Raw genomic sequence first — 22,463 nt, 5'->3', positions numbered from 1 at the left:
CTAGAGGGGTGGGTTGGGGAGGGAGATGGGATGGAGTTTCAAAAAGGAGGGGATATATGTATACCTATGGTTTGATTCATGTTGAGGTTTGACAGAAAACAGCAAAATTCTGTAAAGCAATTTTATCCTTCAATAAAAAATAAATTAATTAAAAAATACTTTCTCAATATCATTACTTATTGAGAAATATAAATAAAAACCACAATGAAATGCCACTTCATACCCTCTAGTATGGCTATATAAAGAATATGGATGATAACCAGTGTTGGAGAGGATATGGAGAAGTCAGAACTCATATACACTGCTGGTGGGAATGGAAAATGGTGTTCACACTTTTGGAAACAGTTTGGCATTTCCTCAAAAAGTTAAATATAGAGTCATCATGTGACCCAGATATCTACTTTCAGGTATATACCTAAGAATTGAAAACAAATGTTCACACCAACACCCGTACACAATGGTCACAGCAACATCATTCACAGTAGTCAAAAACTGGAAACAATTCAAATGTCTATCAACTGATGAATGGATAAACAAATGTGGTATATATCCATACAATGGAGTATTATCCAGTCACAAAAATGGAGTTCCAATGAAGACCTGCTGCAAAATGGATGAATCTTGAAAATATGTTAAGTAAAAGAAGCCAGATACTAAAGACCACATATTATATGATTCCATGATTCCAAGTTGCATCACAAATTGTCTGGAACAGGCAGATTCATAGAGATAGAAAGCAGATTAGAGGTTGTCAGGGGCTTAGGGGAGGAAAAGACGCGAGTAACTATTGATGGGTATGGGGTTTATTCTGGGAGTGATGAAATATTCTGGAACTAGATGGTGGCAATCGTTGCACAACCCTGTCAATGTATGGAAAACCACTAAATTGTAAAAAATGGAAAACAGAAGAATCTAAAGAGTTTTCCTATTAGAAAAACTGAGTTCTTCCAGATGTTAAGATGATTAAGCTTTAATTATCACCATATACCTTGGCCCTTTATAAATTTTGAAATCCACAACTGGAATATATCACTTGGATTCTTCTAACTGGCTTGACTACAATATAGCACAAGAAAATTTTGTTTTCCTCTTATCCTCACACAAATTCTCTTTATCTTATTTTTATTCTCACATTGTTGTATTGCTATATAGAAAGTACGTTTTGATATGCAGTGTTTCTTCTACTTGATCTGTTTCTTTGGAATAGAGTATCTAATTTGATAGACTCAGTATATTCTATACTTCCCTGCTGGCTCAGACAGTAAAGCGTGTGTCTACAATGCAGGAGACCTGGGTTCGATCCCTGGGTTGGGAAGATCCCCTGGAGAAGGAAATGGCAATCCACTCCAGGACTATTGCCTGGAAAATCCCATGGACAGAGGAGCCTGGTAGGCTACAGTCCATGGGGTTGCAAAGAGTCGGACACGACTAGTATATTCTATTGCTCAATTCAATCCTGTGGTCCATCATACTTTCTGTCTTGTGGTTTAAGGCCAATTTGGTTTCTATTTCAAATTCACTTTACTGGTTATAAAGATTAAAACCAAAGATGGGTGGTTAAAAGAGGTTTGCTTCTGGTAAGCAGGAATAGGGTAGGGCAGGAGGCTATTGCCTTTCATCAGAAGATCCCCAGGTGGATTTGTTAACTTGTAGATATTCTCACACCGAATAGTCCTGACAGCTGGAAATGATAAATGGGAGGATGAAATCCCATTAACAGAAATAGTTAAGAGTAAGAACAGAGAGAGAGCCAAAGTAAAAAAATCATATTAAATAGAAATTTGAGGAGGAAGAGTTCTTGAAATCTACCCAGACTTTTTTTTCTCTTTTGTTCTCAAATATTTGTAGCCTCTCTTCAATGTATAAGATATAGTTCAGTTCAGTTGCTCAGTCGTGTCCAACTATTTGCGACCCCGTGAACCGCAGCATGCCAGGCCTCCTTGTCCATCACCAACTCCCAGAGTCTACCCAAACCCATGTCCATCAAGTCAGTGATGCCATCCACCATCTCATCCTCTGTTGTCCCCTTCTCCTCCTGCCCTCAATCTTTCCCAGAATCAGGGTCTTTTCCAATGAGTCAGCTCTTTGCATCAGGTGGCCAAAGTACTGGAGTTTCAGCTTCAACATCAGACCTTCCAATGAACACCCAGGACTGATCTCCTTTAGGATGGACAGGTTGGATCTCCTTGCATTCGCAGAGACTGTCAAGAGTCTTTTACAACACCATCGTTCAAAAGCATCAATTCTTCAATGCTCAGCTTTTTTCACAGTCCAACTCTCACATCCATACATGACTACTGGAAAAACCATAGCCTTGACTAGATGGAGCTTCATTGGCAAAGTAATGTCTCTGCTTTTTAATATGTTATCTAGGTTGGTCATAACTTTCCTTCCAAGGAGTAAGCATCTTTTAATTTCATGGCTGCAATCACCATCTACAGTGATTTTGGAGCCCAAAAAAATAGTCAGCCACTGTTTCCACTGTTTCCCCATCTATCTGCCATGAAGTGATGGGACCGGATGCCATGATCTTTGGTTTCTGAATGTTGAGCTTTAAGCCAACTTTTCACTCTCCTCTTTCACTTTCATCAAGAGGCTCTTTAGTTCTTCTTCACTTTCTGCCATAAGGGTGGTGTCATCTGCATATCTGAGGTGATTGATATTTCTCCCGGCAATCTTGATTCCAGCTTGTGCTTCATCCAGCCCAGTGTTTCTCTTCTTCTGCATAGAAGTTAAATAAGCAGGGTGACAATATATAGCCTTGACTACTCCTTTTCCTATTTGGAACCAGTCTGTTGTTCCATGTCCAGTTCTAACTGTTGCTTCCTGACCTGCATACAGGTTTCTCAAGAAGCAGGTCAGGTGGTCTGGTATTCCCATCTCTTGAAGAATTTTCCACAGTTTATTGTGATCCACACAGTCAAAGGCTTTGGCATAGTCAATAAAGCAGAAATAGATGTTTTTCTGGAGCTCTCTTGCTTTTTCAATGATCCAGCAGATGTTGGCAATTTGATCTCTGGTTCCTCTGCCTTTTCTAAAACCAGCTTGAACATCTGGAAGTTCATGGTTCACGTATTGTTGAAGCCTGGCTTGGAGAATTTTAAGCATTACTTTACTAGCGCGTGAAATGAGTGCAATTGTGCGGTAGTTTGAGCATTCTTTGGCATTGCCTTTCTTTGGGATTGGAATGAAAACTGACCTTTTCCAGTCCTGTGGCCACTGCTGAGTTTTCCAAATTTGCTGGCATATTGAGTGCAGCACTTTCACAGCATCATCTTTCAGGATTTGGAATAGCTCAACGGAATTCCATCACCTCCACTAGCTTTGTATGTAGTGATGCTTCCTAAGGCCCACTTGACTTCACATTCCAGGATGTCTGGCTCTAGGTCAGTTATCACACCATCGTGATTATCTGGGTCATGAAGCTCTTTTTTGTACAGTTCTTCTGTGTATTCTTGCCACCACTTCTTAATATCTTCTGCTTCTTCTAGGTCCCTACCATTTCTGTCCTTTATTGAGCTCATCTTTGCATGAAATGTTCCTTTGGTATCTCTAATTTTCTTTAAGAGATCTCTAGTCTTTCCCATTCTATTGTTTTCCTCTATTTCTTTGCATTGATCGCTGAGGAAGGCTTTCTTATCTCTCCTTGCTATTCTTTGGAACTCTGCATTCACATGGGTATATCTTTCCTTTTCTCCTTTGCTTTTCACTTCTCTTCTTTTCACAGTTATTTGTAAGGCCTCCTCAGAAGGCCATTTTTTTTTTTTTTTTTGCATTTCTTTTTCTTGGGGATCATGTTGATTCCTGTCTCCTGTACAGTGTCACGTACCTCCACCCATAGTTCATCAGGCACTTTATCAGATCTAGTCCCTTAAATCTATTTCTCACTTCCACTGTATAGTCATAAGGGATTTGATTTGTCATACCTGAATGATCTAGTGGTTTTCTCCACTTTCTTCAATTTCAGTCTGAATTTGGCAATAAGGAGTTCATGATCTGAGCCACAGTCAGCTCCTGGTCTTGTTTTTGCTCACTGTATAGCGCTTCTCCACCTTTGGCTGTAAAGAATATAATCAATCTGATTTTGGTGTGAACATCTGGTGCTGCGCGCCTGTGCCGTCGCAGCTGCTGCACTCGTGCGCCATCACAGCCGCCATAAGATACAGTTAGGAAAGTGAATAAAGCATTGTTCTTGTCCTTTTGGATCTTGCAGGCTCATATAGGAGACAACACTGCATACACATTACTGGGAGAACAGGATGGTCAAGACAGGTGCCTTAAGGGCTACACAGACAATGGCTGCGGTCCAAGGATGGGCCAGATTGTATTCTGGCAGGTAGGCAGGATCACGGAGGAGGAGGCACTGAAGTGGAAAGGTGGCATCTTTTTAAGAAGTACAAACTAGAGGGAAGAGAAGGCTAATCTAAGGAGAAAATCAGTATAGAAAAGATACAGAGGCACGAAAATAAATGATGTATTTCTTGGAGGGTAAGAAAATATATCCATTCAGCCGGAGTGTAAAATTTGCATAAATGGGTAAGTGAAGATACAGTGGGGGTTGTAAGGTGATCCAGATGTAGATGTTGTTGAGTGTTAGCCTGAAGGCACTGGAGAGTTATAAAAGCTCTCAAGCTGGTTGGCAATATGACCAAAGTAGTGTTTTAGAGAGGAACACCAATGAAGGACAGGATGGACTGGAAGGAAGGAAAGGCTGAAAGCAAAGAACCCAATTAGGGTGACAACAATGTGAACAGAAAGGAGAAAGATAGGAAGATTGTAAAAGAAGAATAAAATTAATTGACTAAATGATTCTCCACATTTCTACTTGTGTGATGGGCAGATTCTGATCCTAGGAAGTTCTGGGTATCTGCTGTGATCCATCCTATGTGAATAGGATCACCATGGATCTGATACTATTTAGACTACTAATGATTCATTGTTGACACTATCTGGAGATGGGCAGATGGATGCAAAGTGGGTAATTCAAAACTATTTTCATTTAAACTATTTCATTAAAAGAATTTAAAAGGGTTCTGTGCATCTGCCACATCCCTAGTGCTGTTTGTTCTAGCTGGTGTTGAAATGAATTTCTTATCTGATTGACAGCTTTTCATATTGAATGACAAGGCCCAAAAGCTCACAAGTGTGCAGAGGAAAACTCCCTGCTATCAAGAGTTTGGGGTGTAGGATTCACAAAGTGTAAAACCACTTCTGAAATATCTCAGGAATGAGGCTAAGAGTCTAATTTTGTTACAGTAAATTAGAAGAGATTTGACATAGTGTCAGAGGGATCTCTGGGTAAGGTAGGCATTAATATGTTCCTCTCTTGACTGCCACAAAAGCAGCTCTCATCCTGGAAGAGCATCTGCCATGCCTGGAAGTGATGCCAAAGGTGGTCCTCCATGGCACGGAGCCCAGGGTGAGGGACAAGGAAGCTACAAGAGGGAACTGAGATAGATTTCCTTCAAACCCAAGGTCCTCAGATCAAATCCTGGATAGGAAAACATGAAAACAAGATTTCCTTCTATTATAGCATTCTCCATTCAGTGTGAATGGGGGTGTGAGGATGTGGGTACATACACCAGAGTGTGTTTTGCTCCCCAGGGACCCCAGCCCAGCTCATTTCCTGGGCAAGGCCAGATGGAAATAGTTCTGGAATCTGCTTTGTGAAGCCACCCATAACCACTGGCCCTTCTCAAAAGGTGGACTTCCCAAGCCATTCAGATTTCAAGAGTATGTGGCTGATATTCATACACACAATGTGCATTTCACATGAATACATTCCTTTGCTGTATTTGGTCTAAAAGAACACAGCAGATTCCAGAACCTGGAGCACAAAGATGAGGTCCATTCAGAAGCACAGCATATAGGAGTTGAGACCCTGTGTACAGAGCTCTACCCAGCAGCTGCATCTCTTTGAATGTTCATATTTCAAAGGAGATGATTCTACCTACATGTCCCCCATTGGCTCTGTGGTCAAGCATTTCTGTACAGAGGCTGTTCTCTCACTCACAGTGTGAAAATGGCCAGAATGGGATGTGCTGGGTGGAAGGGGAGGGCTCCAGGATGCTTCCTACCTTGGCAGGCACCCTGAACTCCCCATATTCTTTCAGCAGTTCCTGAGTCTCCTCTGTGGTCTCCCCGGTGGAGGTATGTGTTGAGAGGTAATATTCACCTGTTTCTTGGATCCAGTCTAGTGCCTGTGGGAGGAAACAACCCACTAAGTTCTCCCAAAAGCCAGCTGATAGTAGGAAAATATGCCATGGTCTGATGTGAACATTTGTGGTTTGGAACAATATGATGGACCCAGGAAACCCTGGCATGATTTAATCAGTACGTAGCTTGGAAGTTGATTTATGAAAGTGCCCTTCTCTGTTATACCTGGAAAAACCCACCAGCAAAGACAGTGTCTTGTCCATTAAACCAGGGACTCTTCTAGACCAGGTCCACTATCATCCATGAGTCAGGGCGATCTGCCCCCAGCATCTCCTCCCAACTCCTGTCATCAAATTCTGAGCCGAGTGCTTGGTGAAGATCGAACTGCTGTCAGTGCAAGCATTCCTCTTCTCACCCCCATCTCCCATCTCTATTCTGTCGGTGTGATGACCCTCTTTGGAACTGCCCAAGTCTTGGTCATCTGGGCCTCTGTACAGTCCTTGTCCAAGACAACTCCAGGGAAAGCACTGAACATACCTGCTTGGCGCTTCGCTCAAACACCACGTATTGCTGACACTGGTCTAACCGCCGCTTCTTCAATGTCCAGAAGTGCAGGACACGGTTCTCCCTCTGTAAGAGCTCACTCAGGATGGCTGCAGGGCAGAGAGCAGGTGCTGGTCTCAGGAAGGCCCTGATCAAATCTGACCAGCTACTCGGGCCCCCCATCCCAGATAACTGTGCCCTTCAACTCTCCCCATAGGACTAATTCAATACCAGAAGCAAGGGGTCAAAGTTTGGTTCAGAGAGAATTTCCCAGAGGAGAGCAATATTGGGGAGACTGGGGGAGGGCTTACTGATGAAGTTGCATCAATAAAGTGGGGGAGAGGATGTCCCCAGGGTGACTTAAAAGTGACCCTGATTTTCTTCACACCAAAGCTAGTCCTTGATGATAGGAGACCTTGGGAAGTATTGGTGCTGAAAATAATAACTAATTCAACCAGATGCTTAGAGCCTGTAGAGAGTGAATGGACTTGGCAGGGATCCCAGCCACTCTTGGAGGTTCTAGGGGAGGGCCAGAGGTGAACAGGCAGGAGGATTGGGGTAACTGCATGGACAACCACGTCACTTGCCACATACTCTGCCTATACAAAGGGCTGTGCTCTTAGTACTTTAACAGCATAGCCTCAGTTTAAAAACCTCTAAATCATGGGCATAGGGAAGTTGCGTTGAAATCATGTCATCATGGAATCATGTCTCTAAGCCCAAACTCCCCTGGTGGTTGGGACCGATCATAAGAAAAGCTAAAGCTATTTTCAATCATCTCTAATGATGGTAGGTGTGAGGATGGGCATGAGGCCATGAAGCACAGCAGAGGCTGTGGGAGGCATTTGTCCATGTCAGCTCCCTCCCTCTTCCTACTTCTCCTGTTGTTCCAGAAGCAGCTGGCTATGTGGATAGATCTCCAGTGTTTAATAGTATGTTCTAAGCTTGAAGCATCAAATCTATTTTGTACTGTTTGCCTCTGACTTCCCACTAACTACATTAGATACTAATAAGATATACAAGAACGATGCTATGAAAAGTTGACACTTATTCAGTGCTCACTATATGGCAGACACGTATTTTCAGAGTACCTCATTATGCATGGACCATTTTTATCTCCACTTTACAGATGAAGAAACTGAGGTTTAGAGAGAGTAGGCAACTGGCCCAAGGTCATTCTTATGGAAAAGTGTAGAATTTTATGACTTCTTAGCCACCTTGGGCTCCCAGGTTATTGGGGCTGTAAAGCACAAGTTATGTTGCAGGGAAAAGCCAATTCTGACTGCATGTTGGAACTGTTTCTTTGACTTGCTTTTTGTTTGTTTTGTTACTATAATCCATAATGGATTATAATAATAATCCATAACCACCCATAATGGTCTGCCTCAGAGAATCCTGCCCCTCTGCCTGACTGTTAAACTAAAGTGCCTTTGCTCAGAATCCTGTCCACTTGTGGATGGCAGAAAAGAAGAAATCAACACATTCCCTGGCTGAGGCTTGCCATTATAGGAGATATTTGCAAGATTAATGGCCCTTATACTTTGTTTCTTCACCTCCTCTCATCTCTGATCTATAAAAGAACCCAGTATTAATACCCCAATAAGACTGTTATTTTGAGACATTAGTCTGCCATCTTCTAGGTCTACTGGCTCATGGGGTAAGCAGAGCAAGCCTGGACTCGGTAACAGTGTGCTCTACACAGAGGGCACAGCCCAAATTGTAGTGCTTGTTGATTTTTGTGAACTTTTAATGCACTATGGAAGTTTAACTCTTGAAGGATAGAACCTGTCTCTTCTCCCTTAGGCTGAGAACTTATATGGGTCCCTATTATTGATCTCTCTCTATATCTATGCTCTTATTATGTAGCTTTTTAGTTCCTCCCCCAAAGAGACCAAGTGTACTTCCTCACCTGTGACCTCACACTTGGTCATGTGACTTGTTTTGGCAAATGGGTTGTTGATAGGACATAAGTAGGGGCTTGGAGAGTGCTTGTGCACTCGACCTTGCCCCTTTGATCTCTGCTATTACCTCCCTAAGAAGTTCTCCTGGGTGACCACTGCCCCTTCAACAAGGTCCCAGAATTAATCCACATGGAGCAGACAAGAACCCATCCTGTAGTGAAGGGGCCAAGCCAGCCAGACCTGCAGTCTCAAGCAGGAGTGCATTGTTGAGCCCAGCCAAGGCAGCTGGTCCCCAGGCAATGCAGTCAATGAACAATAAATGCTTACAGTTGTGGGCCACTGTATTTCAGGGGTTGTTACATAGTAATAATTGTTGCTATAAGAAAAACTTAAAATAAGAGGTACTGGCTTTGGGCCCAGGCAGCAGGTGGAAAGGAAATGGATACAGAAGAGGTCATAGGTCTCTGCTCAGGTGAAAGCTACAACTGGGCAAAGACAGTGAGAACAAGTGTTATCTTTAGTCTTTTTGTCTCCAAATTAGAGCTTTGTTCACTGAGGTCCCTCCGTGGTGGCTGAGGGAATTAGCCCAGCTTAGGTGAATGTCCTAATGAGTTTCAGGTTTCATTTTTGCCCCTCTTTAAGCTTTCCTGAGGGCACACCCTGCTCTGGCCCCAACCAAGATGCGGCACATCCTGCTCTCCCTGGGAGGCTGCCACTCTTGGCACACTGGGGTGGAGGTGCAGGTGGGGCGTGCTTGCTCTCAGCAGGTAGCTGGCCTCTCTCAAGTCATATTTAGACATCAGAACACAGACCTTGAAAAATCTGCAGGAAGGGAAAGGTGACATAATGCCAGCCACCCACAGGGCCCCTCAGCTGCAAACAGATAGCACATCTGGAAAAGGAACCCTCTTCTTTCTTCTCTGTAGGGAACTTTGATTCCTAAGTTTTAATTCTTCCTGGTGAAGAATTCTTCCAAGATCAGAGGATCTTGCCACCTCCCGAGCTCCTTAAGCATAAAAGAGGCCCTTCCTAAAAGAGGTCCAAACTTCCCACTGTCCCCTTAGCAGCTTGCCAAGCCTGTATCACTTCCCTCCCTAGTGCTGGTCTCCAGGGTTGTATTGCTGTGCTGTGTCAAGATGACATTTGTTAAATTCTTCACCCACTCAAAGGCTAATTTCTGTAAGGTCCAGAGTAAGTGATTCCACCAATAATAATTTAATCTTAATGTTGGTCAGCAAATGAACAATTTTAAAGGTTACTGATTTTTGTCCATACAACGGTAGACTTTATAGAAATCAGAGAAATACTGAAGATTATCTAGACTAGTACTTATCTAAATTTTACGTGCACAAAAATCACCTGGTTCTGGTGGGATGGAGGAGCTCTTGCCAAAAAGGAGGTTCTGATTCCGTAGGTTTAAGTGGGGCATGAGATAATGTTTCTTATAAGCTCCCAAGTGTTGTCAATGCTACTGGTCTGGGGCCCATATTTTGAGCAGCAAGAATTTACACATCCTTCTTCATTTTTCAATAAGAAAACTGAAGTTTCTAAAGCTTAAGCAGTAAGTAATAAAACTAGGTGGCTCAGTGGTAAAAAAAAACAAAAAACAAAACACACACACACACAAAAAACCCCCGCCTGCCAATGCAGGTAACTCAGGAGACTTGGGTTTGATTCCTGGGTTGGAAAGATCCCCTGGAGGAGGAAATGGCAACTCACTCCAGGATTCTTACCTGGAAAATCCTAGGGACAGAGGAGCTGGTAGGCTACAGTCCATGGGGTTGCAAAGAGTCAGACACGACTGAGCATGCAGCACATTGTACATTGCAATAAAACCAGGATTAGAATGTGGTTTTATGAATCTCAGTCCATGTCTCGTTCTCAGGCTGTAAGGTAACTCAATCTTGTGCCATTCAATATGGTAGCCATGTTTGGCTATGACACTTAAAGTAATGAATAGTCAGTGCGGGTAACTAGGCACATTTCAACTGCTCAAAAGTCACATGTGACCAGTGACTATGATACTGCACAGTGTAGATATGTAGAGATTATCTGTTATTTTTCTTAGCATTGTTATAAACTCTAAGAGAGTCCCTTGGACTGCAAGGAGATCCAACCAGTCCATCCTAAAGGAGATCAGTTCTGAGTGTTCATTGGAAGGACTGATGTTGAAGCTGAAATTCCAATACTTTGGCCATCTGATGTGAAGAGCTGACTTATTTGAAAAGACCCTGATGCTGGGAAAGATTGAAGGCAGGAGGAGAAGGTGATGACAGAGGATGAGATGGTTGGATGGCATGACTGACTCAATGGACAGGAGTTTGGGTAAACTCTGGGAGTTGGTGATGGACAGGGAGGCCTGGCATGCTGCAGTCTATGGGGTCGCAAAGAGTTGGACACGACTGAACTGAACTGAAACTCTAAGATAAAACAAAATATATTTGGAGAAACTTTATAGTCATTTTTCCATTCAAAATTTTGATGCATGATGAATTGCCACTGAAATACCATCCCACATCACACTTTTTCTTATCTAAGGAGAAGAACCAGGAAATTTGAGGTCACATGAAGACCAGGTACCAAGCTCTGATCCATGTGGCTGGAGTGGCTTCAGGTTGGCAGGGCTCACACTGACCTTTCACTTGCTGTTCGGGTCCTCGGGTGTGGCTGGCAGCACTGGGCATGCTGACGTTGTTCCTATGGATGTACTTGAGAAAGACCTCAGCATTCCGCCGTGCCAGGGTGCAGGCCTGAGAGAGACAAAGTGTGAAGTCCCAGTCCAGAGGTGCACGTGATCTAAGGCACCAGAGAAGGGATGCTGGCGATGAGGCTTCTGGGTCTCTGGGTGAGCAGAGTCCTGGAGGCCAACTGGAGCAACATGGATGTTCCAGTTCTAATGGAAGAGGTTCACTTATTCTTTTAAGTGAAAAGCTTAAAAAAGAAAAGCTCCCTGTTCCTCTCTCCTTTCCATCACAAGCGAAAAAAGAAATCAGCTACTCCTTGACTACTACATGTATTGATTCAGCATGACCACCATCACCTTTCAGCCTGATTTCCCTCTGCCACATATAAGAGTGCCTCATATACGACCTTGGTGTAAGTCGCTTTAACGTTAGCTTAATTTAGACTCAAGAAAGCAAATTTAGTAATCAAACTTATTAACCACACGTTCCAAATATAAATGGAAATTACCCACATTTTAGAAACATGTTTGTCTATAAAACCCAACTCCACCTCAATAAGATTAATAAACATCCTACTGCTGGGCACAATATATCATGTAAAAGAGTAAGAGCCATTGTACCATCCCCTTAAGGCTCACAGAGCAGTGGGTGGCAGAGAGGACAGGTTTGTCCCATGCTGCTGTACCGGAAGGAGGCTGGGGCCCAGCAAGGGCAGGAGTCATGATCAAGTCAGGACTAGAATCTAGGTCTACTGATAGAGTGCTTCTAGTTTCTCTCAAGACCAGAGATTTTCTGAAATTTCTTTACAAAGCAGTATTTTTCCTGTTGGTAGAAGTAATACATGTTATTCCATTAATTTTCAGTCCACAGCTTTCAGAACTAAATTATCTCTAAACAAAATTGTTAACTTCTAAACTTTTTCCTACTTAGCATCTGATTCTACAAATTATATGGTCAAAACTAAGCTTTTTTATATTTAGCATCTGATTCTACGAATCACATGGTAAAAAATTATTTTAAATGTTGCTTTCACAATAACGGTTTCTGGGAGCTCTGGTAAGACTGTTCATGGTTCCACCACCCTAAGGCCCATGAATTTAAAGCTGGATAGTGGTCCACAACTAAAGAATCCAAAATACATCCACTGATGTGTACAGAGAGCTTGATCTTCTGTCCATTTGGCTTGTAATTTCCACAACAACAGCTTCTCAACTATGGTTTTAGGCACATGTGGAAAACCTCAGAACATTTTTTTCCCTTCTTCAAAAAAAACATTTAATTTTATGAAGAAATACCTTTATACCTCTACTTAAAAACTTTGACATGCTCTACTTAAATTGTTTCACTTTAAACTTTGTTTTATCAGAGGGAAGACTTTTAAAATCATCTTAAGCCTTATATGGAAGGATTTCTATTTAATCTTATTAGTATGAGCTGATTACTAAGGGTTCTGATCAAATGCAGGTGCAGATACTAGATAGATGGGAGGAGAGCAGCAGGAGGTCATCTTTAAAAAAGAATAAAAATAAAACTTAAAGAAGTGGTCAAGTAGAGAAAATCCCTAATGAAAGAAAAGCAGTTAATTACAGAATTGTAGAAAATCAGGGGCAACATGTTAAGGTATAAAAAGTCTCTAGTGTGCTTTCAGAAACCTGAAAGGAAGCAGAACATAAAAGCAAGGAATTTGAGAGTAAATGGATCCTTTGAAAAAGTTTTCACACTGAAGGTTCTGTCAGAGAGAAGATCAAAGGCAGAAGGAAAGAGGCTTAGGAGGTCTTCCCACACCAGCTGAAAGCTGTTCAGAGCTGGACTGTGTTTCCCCCCTGGGAAGCTAGGTATTTCTGTCTTCATACACAGAATAAACAGTGTCACATTTATTGGTAATCGGTAATTGTTAGATTGATAAATAAATGTCTAAACATATTTTTTTAAACTCTTGCTCTAAATTTTGTGTCATCCAGTTATTAAAGATGTATTTTATTAGTTTTCTATCTAGGCTTATATATTTAAATTAAAATATTTTTATAGATAAAACATAACTAAGTGAAAGTGTGTATTTTCCTCAGTAAACATCAATGGGATATCAGGATATTTATACATAGCACCAGCAGAAATGGAGCATTCTAATTACCTAATTATACAAAAAGTGTGGAGAGAAATAATGTTTGAAGTGGAACTTTTCAACCTTTCAAATGTCCTCTCTACAAATGCCTCCCTTTAGATAAGAAACTAGAAAATACAGGAGTATGGGAAGCCCATATGAAGCAGTGAGAGAGAGAGAAAGAAAGAGACAGAGACAGAAAGGAGGAGGAAGAGGAGGAGGAGACTGAGAGAGAGGGAGACGGTAGATGAAAAACAAGGCTAAAGTCCCAGAACTTGGATGACAATGTGCTCTGACCTTAAGAAAGGCTTCCTTTTGTTCCAAATGTTTACTGATGAGTGGAATGACGTGGTCGATCTCTGCTGCTGGCCCCAATTTATCTCGTCCACCACACCAGTCCTCATCTCTTCGGTATTCTTGCTCTAAGCTCTCCAGGACACTACAGACCTAATGAATCATGAATGAAAAGACTCAGTAATTGTTTAAGAAGTGTTTTATAAGGACCATTAGTTTAGAGACCCCTATTGTAAGTGACATTTTTCATTCAAAATCCAATTTGTGGCCTTAGGTGTGCAGCACCCCTGAGATGTCTAAGAAAAAGTCCAGGAGGCAGTGAGAATCCAGTGTCTGGAGCTTGAAAGACAGATTACAACTGAGGTATGGACTTCGGAATCATTTTCTGACAGCTGATGGTTGAAGGCTACAGGGATTGATGACATCGCCTAGGAATAATGTACACAGCAAGAAAGGAGGAAAGACTAGTGATTTGGGGAGTTTCCAAGTGTTTTTATATATTAAATTGCTATAATATTAGGTAGAACAGGAAAAGGAGGTTTGGGGAAGATATTTGTGTTGCCCAGCCATCTGTACTTGTCCTACAGGAAGTAGCCTCAAGTAGAGGTAAAGGAGGAAGTTGCCTATGTTGTATGATTTATGGACCATAAGTGAATGCTATCTTTCCCCTCGCTGGGAAAAATATTCCAGCAAAAATGTTTCAAGGTGCTACCATAAGGCAATGACATCTCCAGGCCTGCTATTGCAAAATGTACATTTCCTTCAGAGGAATAACAAATTCGAGTTAACTTAAAAGATAGTTAAGATGGTTTTTCAGTTCTAAAAAGTCTGGGAGGCCATGCTCTAATTGACCTTAGTGACAAATTGGGTGCACCAGTAGGAGACACAGTGCAGCCTAGTGTCAGGGATTAAGGAAGGATGCAGAAAACAGAAACCATTTCTATACTTTCCTTCAACAATCTATGGTTACTTGCCTGGCTAGGGCAGCAGGGGAAAGTGGTTCTAACTATCCTTGACCTCCTCTATCTGAGAAAGTCATCTCTTTTGGTAAACGACGTGGCATTGGATAGGATGCTTTATGAGTTATGAACTGAACTGAAAAATAAGCTGAAAGGTGTCCAAAGCAGAACACTCCCATTGCCAACATGCTTCCCATGTCATGAGAAGGCCTATCCCTGAACTCTAGCTAATTTCTTTAGCACCACACATCTCTCTTGAGACAAGGCCTCAAAACAAGCAGGAGGCTCACATATGGAGAGAAAACAGATTATACACATGCAACAACTTTAAGAAAACGAGTGCTTAACACTTGTCCCAAGGTAGTATTAGTTTTAAAACCAATCAATTTGGGAGCTAGAAGAAATGGAAAGATTACCCAGTGTAAGTCATTTAATTTAATAGGTGAAGAATCAAAAATCTAGAGAGAGAAAGTGACCTTTGGTAAGGTCAGTTCAGGGTCAAATTTCCTGACTCTTAATCTAGTGTTTTGTCCCCTTCAGCATCTTGCTGCTGCTGCTAAGTCGCTTCAGTCGTGTCCGACTCTGTGCGACCCCATAGACGGCAGCCCACCAGGCTCCCCCGTCCCTGGGATTCTCCAGGCAAGAACACTGGAGTGGGTTGCCATTTCCTTCTCCAAAGCATGAAAGTGAAAAGTGAAAGTGAAGTCGTTCAGTCGTGTCCGATTCTTCACGACCTCATGGACTGCAGCCTACCAGGCTCCTCCGCCCATGGGATTTTCCAGGCAAGAGTACTGGAGTGGGGTGCCATTGACTTCTCCTCAGCATGCTGAGCCATCTCAAATTAAAAACTATATATGATATTACAAAGGGATTAAGCCTCATTTTTTTCATATGGATAGCCAGTTATCCGGCACCATTTTTTAAAAAACTTTACTTGTTGAATTGCTTTTTCAAGAATCAATTGACTGTATATATGTGGGTCTACTTCTGCAACCTCTACTCTGTTCCACTGTGTCTGTTCTCACACCAATACCATCTTGTCTTGATCCCTACAGCTTTAGAGTCTTAAAGTCAGGTGGTATAAAGCCTCCAGTGTTCTTTGTCAAGATTGCTTTTGGCTATTCTAGGTTCTTCACATATCTGTGTAAATCTTAGAATTGGCATATTGATTTCTATTTTTAAAAAAAGCTTGCTGAGGTGTGACTGGGCTGTGCTTAATTTATAAAACAACTGGAGAAGCTCTTTATTATGTTAGTCTGCTGCTCTCACTTCTGAGGCCATGTAAGATGCCACCTCTCTGAAATGCTTGAAAGGAGGACTGAGAGAAGGTGTAAAGATGAATGCTGGCTGCAGGGCCCACTGACAGACAGGTTACATCTCATTCATGGGATTCCCGGTGTAGTACAGGAAACACGGCTCTCTGTCATCAGAGAACTGTGAGCCTAACTAGTGTTCCGGAGAAGGCAATGGCACCCCACTCCAGTACTTTTGCCTGGAAAATCCCATGGATGGAGGAGCCTGGTAGGCTGCAGTCCATGGGGTCACTAGAGTCGGACACGACTGAGCAACTTCCCTTTCACTTTTCACTTTCACACATTGGAGAAGGAAATGGCAACCCACTCCAATGTTCTTGCCTGGAGAATCCCAGGGATGGGGGAGCCTGGTGGGCTGCCGTCTATGGGGTCGCACAGAGTCGGACATGACTGAAGCGACTCAGCAGCAGCAGCAAACTGTGTTCAGGAACTCATCACTCTCTTTTCACAATCCTCACAGGAGGCACACTTCACTGATGTTGGCTTGGACACATGACTTGTTTTGGCCAAAAGGATGTTACAGCACATGACACAGGCAAACTTGAAATGCACTTGCACAGTAGATTTTGGGCTCTTGCACCCCTGCCTTTCACCATAAATGTGGCTCAAATACCTGCCAGTCAAGAAGGAAGAGAAATACAGGAACAGATCTAGTTCCAACCTGTAGCTTGGAGCCTAGTTTTACTATGCTCAGCCAAGATCAGCTGAATACTAGATACCTAAGCAAAAATAGTTGTTCATTGTTTTACACCACTGGGATTGGGGGTGATTTGTTATACAGCATTATTGTGGCCAGAGCTAACTGGTACATCACTGAAACCTAGCATTCAGCATATGCCCAACCAATTTCTACTTCAACACCTACATCTAGTGAGTTTGAGAAATTTATAAGAAACAAATCACGTGGTTCACTCCTTTAATGGAAATAATCATATGGAAGCAAACCATGGTGTTTCCACAAATCATTCTTGTGCTCTCAGGCTAGTGCTGAGAGGATTGGCTTCTTGCTAAGGTAGATCCTACAGACTTGCCATGTGTGGCAGAAAACTGCCCTCCATTGGTCTCAGGCCCACACAGCCCTCTCCCTCACCTGCTCAGAAGTTTTATAAAAGGCCACTGAGGCATTGACCAGTTTCAGTCGGTCTTCCATCTTGAGCATGAGTTGCTGCCAGTGGAGGGCCACCTTCTCAGCACATTCCCGGATGGCATCTGCATCATAGTGACCAGCCTGGAGCAGCGCCTCAGCTTTCTGCTGAACCTGCAGGGCGCTCTGGTGTGTCTTCTGCAAGGAAGTGGCATGAAAGAGGGACTGGGCACAAGGGGAGGAGAGAGAGGTCCGTGGGAACAGCCCAGGCGTGGTATGGGAAGGGGTGGAGTGAGGCGTGAGTGGAAAGATGCAGAAAAGTTAAAGAGCTTTAAATGACTGATTCAAACATGTTGTCATCACTGTTTTAAAAGCATACTTAAAAAATGAATATCAAACATTTTCATTAACTAACTGCTCAGGTCCCTAACTCCTGTCCCTACCCCTTTCTCATTTATTTGCATCACTCTTCGTTTTAAAGACATTTTAGTTTCTGTGCTAGAGAAACACAGTTGTGTATAAATCTGCTTCCTGGTTGACTCAACCATTAATTAAATCTCCTTTTCCAATCTAATCATAAAAGTATTCATCATCAGTTTTCAGAGGAGGCTATTGCTGTAGTCCCACTCTGCAGATCGAATAAACACAGTACATAAAAAAATCCCCATGTAATACAAGTCTCAACCAACAATGCAATCATTTTAAACACGAATGATCATTTTTAAAAGCGTTCTAGTAGAAGGAAGACATTTGACAGGTTAGTAAAGCAGGAGAGTAGAATCTCACACCATCTCTTAGTTGTCAAGGGAACAGAACAGTACAGAAGATAATTCAGTTTAACATATAATCCCGCATTACCACATTATTTACGTTTGCCTTTAGGATAATCTATACTGCAGAAGGTTTGTTTTCTTATTCAGGTAAGTGTGGTTTGCATCCTGAGTTCACTTTAACTGAAGGAGGTGGGGAGAATAGGTTGGAGAACTGGGTGGCAGGGAGACAGCCAAATAAACACAATTTATTAAAATAAGAGACTGATGTGGATGAGCCATATGACTTCAACCAGCTAATATTATCCCAGCTTCAGCTACTGGGATCATTTCAACCCAATGGCATAGTATGAATTTGGCCTTTGCACTTTCAGGAAAGGATAGCTTAGCTGACAGTGGGGAAGAACAGCTGGAAGCCCAGCGCCTTACTCCTGAATGATTTCTGCTCATCTTGGGCTGCAGTGCAGGGACAGTTCCCCAGAGCAAATCCATTCAAGCACTGCTTGTGTGTGAATACAACCTCCCCTCTTTTCACTTCTACCTCCTGCTTTACCTTTATTCCAAACTGCAGTCTACACAGCCTATCAACTACCTTCTGGCTGCCCTTTCCCCTCTGCTGAATCTGTCCTCAGCATGAGCTATGTTAGCATGACCTCCTACAGCACCTAGACTCCTTTATTCCCTTACTTTGCCACTGATTCAGCCTTCAGTCCTGATGAGCACATTCTTATCATGTAGCAATTTTCCTAATTGCTACATGAAGTTAGAAAAAATAAACTAACAAGTAGAAATAATCCATTACAAATCTTTGGTTTCTTTCTCTATTTTTCTTATTGGTACCATTTTCTTTTCCTGTCTCCTAAATGTAGAAGTACCCTCAGGTCCATTCTTGGTTTTGGTTCACTTCCGTAGACTTCTCATCCATTCCCTTGGACACTCAGCTCAGCTCTGACCACCTTCAGAGATCTTTCTGGATAGCCTGAGACTTACTAAAAACTACCCTCTTCTGAATGCCTATACCACTTGGCTGATTTTCCTTACTTAATGAAACTCTTAAGGCAAGGGCTGTTTTTAAAAATCTCTTTAAAAGCCATTTAGTCATGTGTATTTTCTGTGCTAGGCACTGTACTTATGAATTTTTCTAGTTCTTATGATACTTCTACAGGTGGATATTCTTATTTCCACTTTACAGATTAAGAAACTGAGGCTCAGGCTGATCAAGGTACTTGCCCCCAAACGTACATACAAGGAAGTGATGAAATCAGATTCAGGTTTGACCTATTTCCAAATTTATGTCCTTTCCACCATATCACATCACATCATTTCATATCTAGCAATTAGAATGGTATATACAGTTTCTCATTCAGAGGAAGGGCTCACTAAGTAGAATTAGTGATTCTGATAATTATCTTGTCTCTCCTCAATATATAAAACCAGCATATAATTGTCATCATAAACCTTTATTTATTACTTTTTCTCAGAGTAGAGGAGTAACTTTAATTTTCTTACAATTTATGCTATGTAACAAATCCTCTTCCTTATTTTGAAACTCATTAATATCTAATAGTCCTGGGAGCCTCTTCTTCCCTTTCATTTCCTAAATAATAAACTCTTATGCATATGACATAATCTCTGCTTCACTAAGCTTGAGTCATTATTTTGCATTTATTTCTACTATTATCTAATCTTATTAAGTGCTATGTCTTTGAGACATGGATTATCAAGGATGTTCATATTTAGTAGGGGGACATGGAAGAAAACCAAACCAAATCAACTGAATTTATTGTCCAGTTTTAACTACTGCCATAGTGCTTATGCTTAGAATGCATAAGAGGATTTCAAATAAAAATGGATTTTAAAAAGCAGGTTATAAAAACAAGGGTGCCTCTATGATGTTCACAGTTCTTGAAGACACATCAGCCACAACATTTGGATACTAACAAATACGAATCTGTAAAGCTGTATTTCTGGAGAGCTGTCTACTGCTCTGCATTCTGAATGGCTCTGGGGAAGTTTTTCTGTAACCAAGTATACTTCAGGTAAACATTCTGACCTTCTTTAAGGAGACCAAAACCTTCAGACAGATGAGGCCAATCAAGCTAGGGGGAGCAAACATCTCGGTTTTCCCATGAGAGTTCTAGTCCATGCTGATTTGTCTGGATTAGTTATTATTAGTTCCCACTTTTTCTCTTAAAAGAGTCTTAGTTCTAACAATAAATTATATAATTGTCTTACATAGAGCTATTTTATTTTCCCTTCTAGAGGCCAGGATTCTTTCTTAGGGCCCAAGAAGTCAAATTATGTTCCCTATCACTGTAAGGACCTCCAGTAACAGTATCAAAATGGGTTAAATAAAACCAGACTAGTAAAATCTCCTATCAAATTGCTCACACCCTACCTGGCATATGTTCCCCCAGTGCAGAACCTGGTCTAAATTGACATATTTAGAGAGAAGCATAATGCCACCTGGAGAAGGAGCATATGTTGAAATTCTGGCTCTGTTCTTGTCATTATTCTAGCCAAGCTGCAGACCCTGCCCACCTTCCATTCCCAAGATCTACCAGAAATCCTGTTTGTTTTGTCACGTCCTCTTGAGTCCACAGACAAACTCTACAGGCATTTATATCTCAACATATATCCTAGGAATATTTGATCAAGTTGCATCCATGAAATTTAGAGACACAGATGCTTAGTAAGCCTCTATTGTGTAAGGATGCAACATCATCTAATACAAATTTGTGTATACTGCATAAGCAAGTCAGATAGAATTTAGCTATTTCAGTAACATTATTAATGGATTTACCCACTATTTTCTACTAGCTCATTGAGACGCTCAAGTGTGTCACGACACTTGGTTTTACTAGCCCAACATCTAATTAAGGGACTGAAAATTGAATTACCTGACAGGGCAGGTAAACGTCCACATTCAAGGTAAGTAAGGAGGAGGTATGGCCAACAGCTGTCCCTTCTTCGCCTAGTGTCCCTCACAGATTCACGTCAAGCCTTGAATGTGACTGCCCGACTTTCATTTTCTTCACGGCTGCCTCTCAATGGGGCTTTGACCACTGTGGGCCTAATTTTTTATTATAATCTCAATCTTGATTTTTCCTTCACAATGAATAGATCCCAACACCCTAATATTTGGGTGTGCCAGTAAAACGCAATATTTCCTAAGAAGTTATCAAACGTCTTAGAGAAGTATGACATTCATGTTAATGCTACATTTTCACATATAAGAAAGCTTTTCGAAAATTAAATGGCTGAAATCCATCAATACTAGTTTAAAAATGGCTAGCAATCAGTTGGACCACTGTATTAAAGATAAACTTCATGACACAGACAGTTAAGATTTTATCACTGTTGTGTTTCTTTAGTAGAAGATAATACCTTTGCACTTCTTACACATTCAAAAGTGGGTTAAGTTCTATACTGAACCACAAGTGATGCAGGTCTTTGAGGTTTTCTCTCTTTATCTCTTTTCCCATTGGAACTGAACTTATTTTTAGCATAGTTCCCATGTCCTATTTCCTACTCTTTCTCCATACTGTTCTAGAGCAATCAGCTCAAGTCTCTTTGGGAAGGAAATGTTCCAGTACAAAGGATAATTAAAGATATTATTTAAAGCAAGACAAAATTCACATTAGACTATCACAAGTGGAATTTTATTTTAAAATAGCCTTGGTTGGTAAATTTCTGATTTTAGTTTATTCTTTAAATATGACTTCCACCCGCATTATTGAACAACTACTTTCAGTGAAACAAACTATCTAGTGTAGTCTGCTCCTGTGCTCACTGCTCTTGTTAAAAGGCAGATTTGACAATGAAATCTAAATGTTACATGTAAATCAAATGTTTAAAAATGGAATCCTAATTTACTACTGACTTCTATAATTGTTTATCCTCAATTCTGAGTGAGCTTCAACTGGAAGTGACTTCTAACTTTTTAGCTTTCTATTTTTCACATGATGCATAGATCATAAGGTATTAAAAGACTCAATGGACCAAGGGCCTTGAAGGTTAAAGGTACTAATAAAAAAGACCACATTTGGAGTGTGAATACTTGTCTTCTAATACCAGGCTTCCTTGGGGTGATGAAGCCTTGGATTTGCTTCTCTAATTCCTGGGTGATAAGGAAGCTACCTGGCCCATTTCACAAGAAAGAGTAATGGCTTCACCACATAAAGGAAAACCCACACCTTAAGGAATCATCCTGCCTAAGTTGCACAGCAGAGAAGGAAAGGGAGGACAGTGCAGTCAGATCTGGGTGTTACCTCGATGGCTAGTTGGAACTGCTCGTGCTCCCGCTGTAGCTGCTCTGCTTCAGACAAAGAGCTGGCGTTGACCAGGCTGGCATTGAGCATTGACTCCCCATTGCGGATCCATCCTAGGACCTAGGGAGTTGGGACAAGAGCACAGGTGAATGGCCTTCAGTCGGATAGCTCACTATTTCCTACCTGCAACCAAGAGAAGATAGGAAGGATCTGGATAAGTAAAATCTCTCCAAATTTATCTGGAACCCTGTGCCATAAGATATTTATTGTAAGTACCAATCTTATTCCCAGCTTCACATTTTCTTTCCTACCCTTATCACTCTTCAATCCCAGTCTCCTCAGCTACTTAATTTAAACATTACTTTATCTGATTTCACTGTAGGTATG

At 41.6% G+C, this 22,463-nt stretch overlaps 1 protein-coding gene across 31 annotated transcripts in view; it reads right to left on the bottom strand.

Moving 5' to 3' along the window:
• The window catches only part of KALRN (kalirin RhoGEF kinase), a 689,644-nt gene that overhangs the window by 255,421 nt on the left and 411,760 nt on the right, over nucleotides 1–22,463 (bottom strand). For 22 of the 31 annotated variants that reach the window (XM_019956772.2, XM_070800327.1, XM_070800373.1 and 19 more), the window contains 6 exons: nucleotides 22,077–22,196; nucleotides 17,042–17,260; nucleotides 13,683–13,832; nucleotides 11,236–11,350; nucleotides 6,694–6,809; nucleotides 6,078–6,200 (listed from right to left, as the gene is read on the bottom strand). In XM_019956772.2, the coding sequence (XP_019812331.1) occupies nucleotides 6,078–6,200; nucleotides 6,694–6,809; nucleotides 11,236–11,350; nucleotides 13,683–13,832; nucleotides 17,042–17,260; nucleotides 22,077–22,196 (843 nt within the window). The remainder of the gene's footprint in view (nucleotides 1–6,077; nucleotides 6,201–6,693; nucleotides 6,810–11,235; nucleotides 11,351–13,682; nucleotides 13,833–17,041; nucleotides 17,261–22,076; nucleotides 22,197–22,463) is intronic. The other 9 variants (XM_019956779.2, XM_070800563.1, XM_070801557.1 and 6 more) reach the window with 1 other exon arrangement.

Source organism: Bos indicus, chromosome 1 (assembly GCF_029378745.1).
Source record: "Bos indicus isolate NIAB-ARS_2022 breed Sahiwal x Tharparkar chromosome 1, NIAB-ARS_B.indTharparkar_mat_pri_1.0, whole genome shotgun sequence".
In the NCBI taxonomy this organism is placed as follows: domain Eukaryota; kingdom Metazoa; phylum Chordata; class Mammalia; order Artiodactyla; family Bovidae; genus Bos; species Bos indicus.
The sequence above is the reverse complement of the archived record's forward strand: the minus strand, read 5'-3'. Positions and strand labels throughout refer to the sequence as shown.